Raw genomic sequence first — 11,885 nt, 5'->3', positions numbered from 1 at the left:
TACTGCTATATTACCTATTCAATACCAATAATTAATTGGATAAATAAAGATATGTGACACCGTGACTGTTGACGCGAGAGAAAAAAACAAACGAAAATTAAATAAATATAAAATAATAAAAATATAATTGTTGTTTGTTTTATTGATAATTGTTAATTTATATGTATATTTTTTTTTCTTTCAATTTTAAAAATATAATTAATTAGCTATGTTTGATAATTTAATTTTGTAAAAAATATTTAAGAATTAGTTATTGCAATTTTAGAAAAGAAAAATAAACAAGGGTGTTATTCTCTATTGTTCTCTATCTTTAAAAAAAAAAAAAAGGCTTCATTGATAAAAATTTGGAATCATTTGTTTGTCGTTTGAGTGAAAACACGTCTTGACAATGGCAAGTAAAATATTATCAAGAATAATAAACAACTTTGAAAAGGGCATGATAATTAATTATGCTAGAAATATTCATAGCATGAAATTAGATTTATTTAATAAATCATCATGTCACGTAAATGTAGCAAAAATACCATTATATTTATCAAATAATTTACTTGATGTTAAGCATAACCTCAATAAAACAACACAGATAAGATTGGCATCCAACAAAAAATCAAAGGTAATGATAAATATTTTGAATATGAATTGATTTTAATTTGTTTATTTATTGTTTTAGAAAAATTATGATAGTGATGATGACGATGATGATGATGACGAGGACAAGGTAGATCCTGAAATTAGAGAAATGATAGCAAATAATAGAAATGCTAAAATAATTACTCCAATTGTTAATTCAATGAGAATTGATGCAATTGTCAAAGGTGGATTTGGAGTTTCTCGAGCGTAAATATTATTCTTATCTAAAATTTTGATAAAAAATTACAATCATTTTTTTAATAATTAAATTATTAATTGTATTTAGAAAAGCTGAAACTATTTTATATGATAGTAAACTACGAATAAATGGTTACAAAGTACCAAAAAAAGGTTTACAAGTAAGTAATATTATATTTATATTTTAATTATCAAAAGTATTTGTTTTATTTAAACTGAATATATATTACAGATTGGAATTGATGATGTGATTGACTTGATTCAGGGACCAAGTCCAAAGAATCCAGATTTTCTTGTTGTAACAAGAATCAAGATACTCGATGCAAACACTCATGAAAACATGTACAAAGTCAAAATGTTGAGAGAAAAAAATTTAGTAATTGAAAATTATGAAGACTCTTGGAACCCAGTAGCTGATGAGTAATGAGCTTTCTCCAACATCATAATAGACTGTAAATAAAAAACAAACAAAAATAAAACAAACATTATAATTAAAATTAAAGGTAAATTATGTTAAGTAACTTACTTGACGAACAATTAGAATTCCTTTTTTTTCTAGGTCTTTGAGTTTTTTAATGACACTATCAATGTCATGATAATTTAATGATATTTCATTTAAAATTAATTGTTTATCAGTATCTTCAACAAATGGTAATAATGCAGCAGCAAAATGAGGTTGTTGAGCACGAAAACATGAATGAATAATATCAAAAAATTTAAGTTTATTAACAACTGGACATGTATGTAGTAATCTAAGTGTTTCAATACATGAATCAATTAAATTTTGTTGATATTTTGAATCAATTTTATTAAATGATTCAGATATAATAATTTGCCATGCATCAATATAACCAGAATAATTAACAATACGATCCATTGTTGTACCAATCATAATTAATGTTTTTTTTAGCTCTTTAATTAATGATAATTTAACCATTTTTAATAATGTTAAATTTAACAGTTCATAATTATCAATATGATAATCAATAAATAATTGTGGTACAAGTCTTAATGATCTTGAACAACAATATTGATTACTAATAAGTACTTGTATTAATTTTTCTTTAGAGCATGAATCAAAACCACTAATTGAATAACCAATTCCAAGACGTTGTAAGTCAGTTAAGTATTGTAATGATTTAAGATATTCATTCATTGTTGTTGAATTAATTTTTGATAATTCTTGAATTGTATTTTCATCAGTTATTGATTGTACAACACGTAATGCACGATATCTAACACCAGGACAATGAAAATCTTCAGTAAGTCCCATTGTTATTAAATGACCAATAAACTGTTCATGATCACCACAACTAATTATATAACATGCACGTAATAAATTATCATCAAATGTAAATGTATCAATTAATGATGATGATGTATCATCTTGACAAATACCAGCAACAGTTATACTATCATTTTTTATTTCACCAGTATCTGGCTGTAACCATTCTTCAAGTAATTCTAATCTTATTTTAACAAGATTAATATTAAATACTTTTCCTAAATCATTAACTGATGAATTAATATCTGGACGATTTTTAGTTGCACATCTATAACGTTCTGGTATTGTTTTATCATAATACAATGCTCGTACAAGTTGTTCTGGATAATCAACAAGATTTAAATATTTATCATCACCAAGACCATAGGTATGTAATATATGTTTTGATGTATATTTACGATATTTATTTTCAATTTTAATACGTTTATCATTATCAATATCAATTGTACCTTCTGGTAAATTATTAATATATGAAAAACATTCTTTAGCTGCTTCAACTTGATCAGCACCTGGTGGCATATAATTTACAGCATAATACAATGCTGCTGTTGCGTGAGTATATGATTCTGGTATTTTCATACAATTTATACATTTTTTAATATCTTTTAATAGTCCACTATTACGTGGATATATTGACCATGTATTTATATTATTAATATCAATTGTTTTTGATGCACCATCGACACCAGCTTTAATTGCAACAGAACATATATTATAATCTGGTATATTTAATACACGTGATATTGTTAACCATTTATCATAATTTTTTAAATTTATTTCAGATTGTATTAATTTAAAATGTGGTAATTTTGGTAAATATGGTAAACGCCATTTTGATATTTTTGGTAATGGTTGATTTTCTTGATTAAAATTTGACCATTCATCAATTTCAATTTTTGTTGGTTCACTAATACGTATATAACTTTTTAAAAATAATAAATAACTTGTTGTATCAATTTTTTTTTCATCTGATAAATCATAAATTATTAAAAATATTTCATAATGATAATAATTAATTTTTTTTAATATATCAAAAAAAAATTTTTTAATATCAATTTCAGTTGTTAATTTATTAACAATTTTTTTACATTGATATGTTAAATTTTTAACATCATTATCATCAATTATTGGCTCTTTTTGACCATTTTGATTATTTATTATATATTTTGGTTCCCATGAGCATAGTAATGATTCAAGATATGCTAAATAAACATCATCACGTACAAAACCAAAGCTTAAACAATAATCATTAAGTGTATCAATAATATTATTTTCATTTGATGACATTATTCTTCTTAATATATCATGTTTAATATCAACATCATTACTCATTATTTCTCTGTATGTTATTTTATAATTTGCCAATCTTTTTGCCCATTCATATCGTATTTTCATCATATTAAATTCTTCCATTTGTTGATAATTTTTCGTTAAACGACAATACTCATAGCCTAAATCTTTAATAATACGATCACGTTTATAATCAGCTTGATGTAATTTTGATATTAAACCAAGTGTTTTTAATGAATTATCATGTGGTATCATAAGCAAACAAACAAGACCCAGTTGTACATCAAAATTAATACTTACAATTACTTTTTTAAGCATCATTATAACACAATGATTTAATACATCATGTATATCTTGTATTATATCATCAATGCTTGGTACAAGTGATGATAAAATAATTGATATATTTGTTATTATTTTTAATAAAGCAAAATCATGATGTTCATTTTGTATTGCTTGAGCATTTATTGATATTTTTTTACTTAAATCTTTGATAATATTTATTTCATTTATTGAATATTGTAAATTATAATCAATTTTATTTTTATAATGTTTTATAATTATAAATAAATCACTTAAGAGAGGAAGTAATATATTACCTGGTGATATTGATGCATCTTTATAAATTTTATACAAATACCAATTTTTAGTTGTTGTTGTTAATTGTAAATTTTCTTGTTTTTCTTTTTCTTCTTCTTCATCATAATCGTCATCATCAACAAGCTGTCCAACAGCTTCATTATAAGCATCAATTTGTAAATTACATAATAATCCATTTTCCAATTCATTTAATTTACAATATGCTATATTTTTTGATGACATTTTTTTTAATGATTTTGATAAATTTAAATTATTATCAGCTGTTTTTAATATTTCAATACATATTTTATTAAATTCTTTAAATTCATTAGTTAATTCATAATTATTTAATTTTTTTAAAATTATGTATTTTAATATATATGGATTATTTTTAATTTTATAAAAATAATAAATCCCAGTTAATTTTGATATATCAAGAAGATTTGTTAATCTACATATTTTTTTATAAATAATATCTAAATTTTTATCATCAAAATTTGTATCATCAATTTTTTCAATCCAGTTTTCAAATATTTCATTTTTATTTATATAATAATCATTGATATTAATAAATATATCAAATTCTTTTCTCAATTTATATAGAATACGTAAAATTGGAATTAATTTTATTGTATCATTCCATTCAATTGAACGATGATTATCATTTAAATGTTTAATTAAACGATTTTCAATTGTTCCCAATATTTCTATATAATTATCAATTGATTCATCAACAAAATGAGGATTTAATAAACAATTTAATTTTGTATTTAATACATTAATAATATGTTCACAAATATAAATACAAATATCACTTGGTACACTGTCAATAATATTAATTGATAAATCAATGTTACCTTGTGTTAAATGATAATTAACACATTCAGAAAAAACATTGAATCTTGTTGTATTATTCATTTTAGTTAATTCAATAATATCATCAATCATTGTTGATCTATTTTGTTTAATAATATATGAAAAAAATCTTGATGATAAACCAATATGTGCATATCTATATTTTTTCAATATTAATTTAACAACAACTGAATTACTTTCTATACGAATTTTAGCAACAAGTGGATGATCATAATTGTAACTTTTTTCAGCAAGTAATTTAACTTCATCACTCCATGGTACTGGTGCTCTTTTTAATACTTCAAGTGTTTGTTGTAAACGATTTTGTATATTATGAATATAATTTATAACAATACTTAAACGTTTATCCCATGGTGCCTTTTCCCATAACCACCAACCTTTTGAATTTTTTAATATATTTTGTACATATGATGATAATACATGATCATTTTTTAATGAATTATTTAACATATAAACATGTAAAAAATTATCTAATAAATTTGGTAATTCATTTATGTTAACTTTATTTAATAATAAATGTATAACATCTGTTGAATTACCAAGATATGTATGAAGTGGTAAAAATATTTTATAATTTGTTTTTAAATCACGTAAATCTTTCATTGCTTGTATGAGTAACATGAGTCTTTGTAATTGTGAATTTTTATTTGTATATTCCTGATGAAATTGATAATAAATATTATTTTCTTCAAATTGTAATATATTTATAAAACCATTAGCAAATTCAAGACCAATATCTGGCCATAAATCACGATGATATTTTTCCAATGTTTTAGTTTTTTTATAGCCCCAATTAATTATTTCTGATAGACCATTTGGTATTAATGATGTTACTGATGGAATAAAATGTATAAGCCATGGCCATAATTCATCAGGACTAAGATTTTCTGGTATTGCAGCAAGTATATCAATTATTGTTTCACTTGTAACAATTGATGCAATACTTGACATGTGTCTTGTCCATATTAATGATGCTGAATTTAATTCACTATTTGATAAATATTCCATACATTCTTTTAGTAAATTTTCACGTGAAAATTTTATCCATTCATCAGTTGATGTTTCATTTATAACATCAGCTTTATGTATCATTTCAAATGTCTCTAATTTTCTAAGTGTATCACTCACAGTAGCAAGAAGTTGTGAAAGATTTTCATTTAGTTTATCTTGAATATTTTTATCATTAACATAATCAACTATTCTTTGTCTTGAATAAACCAAAAGTTTTCTTGTATCTTTGTAATCTTTTGTCATTGCATTATTACAACATTCATATATAAATTTAACATCTTTAATTTTATCAAGTGTTGTCATAAATATATCAACATCAATTTTTTCACTTGACTGTAATCTTGGTCTTAATTTTTCCATCAACATCATTGCCTCAGCATGATAAACAATTTCACAATCAAGATTAAATTTCAATGCAAAATCTAATGCTTCATTAAATTTATATTTTCTTAATAATCTTTGTAAGCGTAATTCTGGTATACTCTCTTCAATTGCTTTAATTCTAATTAAATCAACATATTCATTTGTTGTTTTAATACCCTCTAAAAATAATAAATTTTCATTATCAGTTTTATTATTAATAATATCAACAAGATATGTTGTATTTTCAACGACAATTGTAAATTTAATTTTAAAATCTGGAAATGATAATAAATGTAATTTTTTTTTATTTGTGATATCATCTGGTTTCATTAATATTAACATATGATATGGACCCTCTAAATCTTCTTTAATACTAATAAAATCATCAATACAATTTTTCCATATTTTTCTTGATAACAATGTTTGTAAACAAAGAATATTTAAACTACCATCCATTCTAAGACAAATTGCTGATTGATAATTATTAAAAAATTGTATTTTTTTAAATTTATAATTTAAATTAGACGTATTAGATGTTATATTTTTTGGTAATATTGTTAATTTATCACCAAATGTTATATTTAAATAATTATCTGTTGAATGATTATTTCTTGATATAGCACCATTTAATTTTGATAGTCCACAAATAAATTTTATATCAATTTCATGATGATGATCATCATCATCATTGATACTTTGATCATTTAAATAATTATTATCAATATTAATTATTTTAAACATTTTACCATCTTTTGTAATTATTGTAAGATCATTATTTTCATGAGTTTCATGCAGTACCAGCTGTATAATATATTCACTTTGATATTTATCAATAAAATCAATGTTAAATATTTGTCTACCACCCATTGATAAATTAAAAGCATGAAGTTCACCATTTTCAATACCAACATATATAAATTGTCCATCTGATGACAAACAATATGCTGTCACAATTGATTCAAAGCCAAGAATTGTTATGATATCTTGACATGATTCATCAGAAAATATTGTTATTGTTTTATCAACAGCAATACACATCATTGAATGCCAAAATGATGCTATTACTCTTGGATTATTAATAATATCATTTTTATTATCTGGTTGTATTGTTGCACGAGTACATGCTTCATAAATTGCTCCATCATTTTCAGCAACAGTTCTAGCACCAAAATTAACTGTTTCATCTTCGGAATCAAAACCAGATAATACTTTTGTCCACATTGCCATTGTTCACTTTATAATATGTATTTAACTATTTAACAATAATTAAAACATGCTTTGACAAGCATTTGGAGCAGGACCTTTTTGATGTGGTGCATCTAATATTTGTTGACTGTTGTTGTCAAAAAAAAAAAAAATACGATTGAAGGGAAAATGGTTTAAATTATTATTAACTATATAATGAATTGACTCTGAGGGTAAGTAAAATTTCTTTTTGACCTACTTGAAATATAAAATAATAATAATAGTTGTTAATAATAATTGGCAATTAATTGAAATAATTAAAAACAATAATTTTAAAAAATCTGAAACTATTTTTATTGTTAAAAAAATAGAAAGTTATACAAGAATATTTTAAATACCTATATAAAATCTATAGAGAATAAAATTTTAATTTGTAAAAATATATATGTTACATAAATTGATACAAAAATCAATTTGTAATTATATTATTTACTTAAAACTTATTGAGTTGACCGGAGTTAATATAATGATAATTTTTAATCATTTAATTTGTTTCTTCCTTTGATGATAAATTTTTTTCCTAATAATTGTTGATTTTTTTAGCTGGATATTTATTATTAAGTTGATCATTAATTGGAACTACAATAGCTGGATGCTTACTCATTTTTAATGTATCAATAATTTTAAAATATTGTTCATTTTTATTGTTACCAGACGATTTAAATAATAGTGTACTTGCAAAGAGTAGAATATTTTTATCATCATTTAAAATAAGTTTTTCAATAATATTTAATTCATTGAGAGACAAGTTTCTCATATGATATTCAAAGTGTTTAACAATTGTAGGCATTAGCTCACTGGAATATACTTCAACTAATGATGGAATAAGTCGGACAAGCTTTTTAGATGTTTCATCAATCGAGTATTTTACTTTATCATCAAATACACTATTGTAGATCAAAACCAAGTATGAAGTTCCAAGTTGTTCTGGTTTTAAAACTGTCAACAAGGTATCAAGCACGACCTTGGCAGTTTTTACTCTAACATCTTGTTGTATACAACAATCAATGTGTTTTATTAATATGCAAACCCACAAGTTGACTGGATATGCATTTGGATCATAATTAAAATGAACATTCCAGTATGTCTTAACAGCATTTAAAATTAAATCAGTTAAAAAGTTTAATCTTGAATTGAGCTTGTCATTTGCCTTACCAAGATATTGACTGATTACATAATCATGAATACTACCAGATAAAGAGTAATCTGGTCTTGAAAAATTAGCAAAATAATTTTTCAATAAATCTTGATGGAGTTCTTCTGATACAGATGAACAATAGCGCAAAGTACGATATACATATCTTTTACTTTTGTCGTTGACAAATTCTTTGTCTGTTTTTTCCATTCTTTTAATTGTCTCAAGCAATAGTAAAACATAACGTTCAACAAATTTAACAGAGACTTTATTTACTTCAAATATATTATCAAAATAATAATCTTCAAGCTTGACATCAGTGATACATTTTTGTATCAAGTTCCAGCTTTGTGATGATGGTACATCACTAAATAATTTGGATATAAATTGATACAAAACTTGACGAATTGATATATGTTTTTCTTTATCCCAGAGATACATCATCATCTCTTGAATTTGATCATAACTGGCTACCTCACAGAATAATCTGATACCATGTTTTTTAACAGATACTTTTTTATTTACAAGAGTCTTGGAAAATGTTGTAACTTTATCAACAGGAACACGACGACCAACATTGTTTAAAGTATTGATAGCTTTGTGAACATAATCACCTTCACAAAATTGAAGAATTGGTGAAAATGATACTGGTGGATTGACAATATTCAATGACCATAATAGTGAACAATTAAATGTATATTCTTCTTTTGTTTTGCTGTCTTTTAAATCAAGTATTTTTGATTCTGGTATAAATGATGTAAATAATTTTTCATATGATGAACCATCATATAAGACAGCAAGAACATAAAGATTTTTAGAAACATCAGTATTTTCTTTATTTTCCAGCTCTTTAAGACATTTATTTGCAAATATTATTGGTAAATCTTGATGCCATCTAACATAACTAAGAAAACGACGAGCAAGATTATGTCTTATAATTTTATTTTTACATTTATCAAGATATCCATTCCAATTTTGTAGAATTTTTTCTGGTGTTTTTTGCAATAATTTAATGACATTTGAATTATTAAATTCAATTGTTTTAGGTATTTTTGTTTGATCAAACCAGGCAAGATAAAGATCATTTTCTCCTTGACTTAAATACATATCAACTCGTTGTTTATTCCAATCGTAATTTTCATAAGTTTTTCGTGTTACAATTGATTTAACAGCTTCAAACAATGTTGGATAATTTTTTATACTTAATTTTTCTAGCTGAATTTTAGCCTTGGCATTTCTTTCATTGAAATCGTACATACTTTTCAACATACTACTGATTCTTAATGGTGATTTATCAAGCTCATCATACATGCATAGTCGTGTTATAAATTCAGTTAAGCATTTTCTTTCATATTCCGGGTAATCATGAAGAATATTTAATTTTCCTGAATCATTAATCTCAATGTAAAGCTTAATATATTCACTAATATCTTCATTATTTTTTAATTGTGTGTAAATTAAATCACTAATTAAAACTAAACTTACTTCTCGACGTATCTTGAGCTTTTTTTTGATGTTTAAATATTTTACAAATTTATCAAGAACAATTAAATGTTCTTTTGGCAAATTTTTAACATCAAAATAATCCCTTAGTCTTTCAAAAAGCTTTGGAATTATATAATATTCTTCATTTTTATGTCGACTGAATAGATATTCCAACACCTTAAGAAGAGCATCATGATCTTTGTTGACACTACATGTGTACAATAATTTTTGTAAATTTTCACCACGTTCAGTACCTTCTGATGTTTTTGATATTTTTTCATTGATTATTGGAATTGATTCATTTGTTGGCAAGTAGCATACCCATGCACATTCAATATCACCTCGTTCAAATGATTTATATGTTTTTTCTAATTTTCTTCTTGCAATTTTAATTCTTTGCTCAGGTTTTAATAAACGTAACAATTGAGGTGTTATTAAATCATCACAATCCAATAAACTTTTTCCATAAAGATCCTCAAATGTTGACAGCATAAGATTTAATTTTTCTTCTTCTGGATAGTATTCTTCTAAGTATTCATAGAATGTGTTGAAAGAAAATTCTTCATATTTTTCAGGAAATAATTGTTTATAAAATTGATTAAATTCTAATTTAGTTAGCTTTTTTGTTATTTGTTTAATGCTTATAATATCTATAAATAACTTTGCATTTTCTAATAATGCATTACGTTGATTTTTAAATAAAAATTCTGCTTTTTTGTTTGTCAGCTTAATTGATGAATAGCCTTTCTTTATTTTGATAATATCAACAAAACTATCAGCATGATTTTTAAGTAACTTGGGTAAAAATTTAATGTATTTCAATGGTTTATTTTTCAATAATTCAATAACATAATTTGGAAAACGAGGATAAATAATTTCAAGCTCACTAACACTGAGTGATTCGTTCCATTCACTGGTGATTTTACGAATGAAGCTTTCTCCACAAGCAAAACAAAGGGGTCTAACTGTTTTTTCATCATACTGCTCTTTTAATTCATTGTAAAATTCTTCAGCAATACTTTGTTTATTCGACAACATTAAATATTTTCCCAAGTTTCTGATAATTTTAATGCGAACAGTCAATGAGACATAAGGAAATACATGATTCTTGAAATATTGGCTATTGGTAATGTCCTTGTTACTGCCATCAAAGAACCACCTGACTTTGAGTGCACGATCATTGATGAGGGCATCATCAGATTTCAGTCCAGCCAAAATACTATCAGGTTGGTGAAGAATTTTAGCTACCTCAAGACTAACAATTGGCACAAGACACCCTGGAAGTTCAGCTGAACTTTTAACCTCTACATTTTTTATACCATTATCATCAATATCCATTGTATCATCAATGAGTTTCTTGGCAATGCAATTAAGTGCTTGATATTTTTCACCAGGTGTCTTGCCTGGTATTTGTTGGATCGCCTTGAGATATGGTGAATCCATTATATCATTTTTATTGTCTGGTTGTATTGTTGCACGAGTACATGCTTCATAAATTGCTCCATCATTTTCAGCAACAGTTCTAGCACCAATATTAACTGTTTCATCTTCGGAATCAAAACCAGATAATACTTTTGTCCACATTGCCATTGTTCACTTTATAATATGTATTTAACTATTTAACAATAATTAAAACATGCTTTGACAATATTTGTTGACTGTTGTTATCAAAAAAAAAAAATACGTTTGAAGGGAAAATGGTTTAAATTATTATTAACTACATATATAATGACTTGGCTCTGAGGTTAAGTAAAATTTCTTTTTTACCTACTCATATAAATAAATAAT

At 24.4% G+C, this 11,885-nt stretch overlaps 1 protein-coding gene across 1 annotated transcript; it reads right to left on the bottom strand.

Annotated features, from left to right (window-relative positions):
* Window positions 1-1,202: 1,202 nt before the first annotated feature.
* On the bottom strand, window positions 1,203-11,751 carry LOC122853738 (kinetochore-associated protein 1-like). Its single transcript, XM_044154155.1, has 4 exons — window positions 11,528-11,751; window positions 4,805-7,332; window positions 1,355-4,246; window positions 1,203-1,278 (listed from the first exon to the last, which is right to left on the bottom strand). Exons 1-4 carry the CDS (start codon window positions 11,685-11,687, stop codon window positions 1,216-1,218), a joined length of 5,643 nt encoding a protein of 1,880 aa, XP_044010090.1. The 5' UTR covers window positions 11,688-11,751; the 3' UTR covers window positions 1,203-1,215.
* Between the last annotated feature and the right edge of the window lie 134 nt (window positions 11,752-11,885).

The sequence above is a fragment of the Aphidius gifuensis genome, linkage group LG4 (genome assembly GCF_014905175.1).
Source record: "Aphidius gifuensis isolate YNYX2018 linkage group LG4, ASM1490517v1, whole genome shotgun sequence".
Lineage (NCBI taxonomy): Eukaryota > Metazoa > Arthropoda > Insecta > Hymenoptera > Braconidae > Aphidius > Aphidius gifuensis.
Note: the sequence above shows the minus strand (reverse complement) of the source record. Positions and strands in the feature narration are given on the sequence as shown.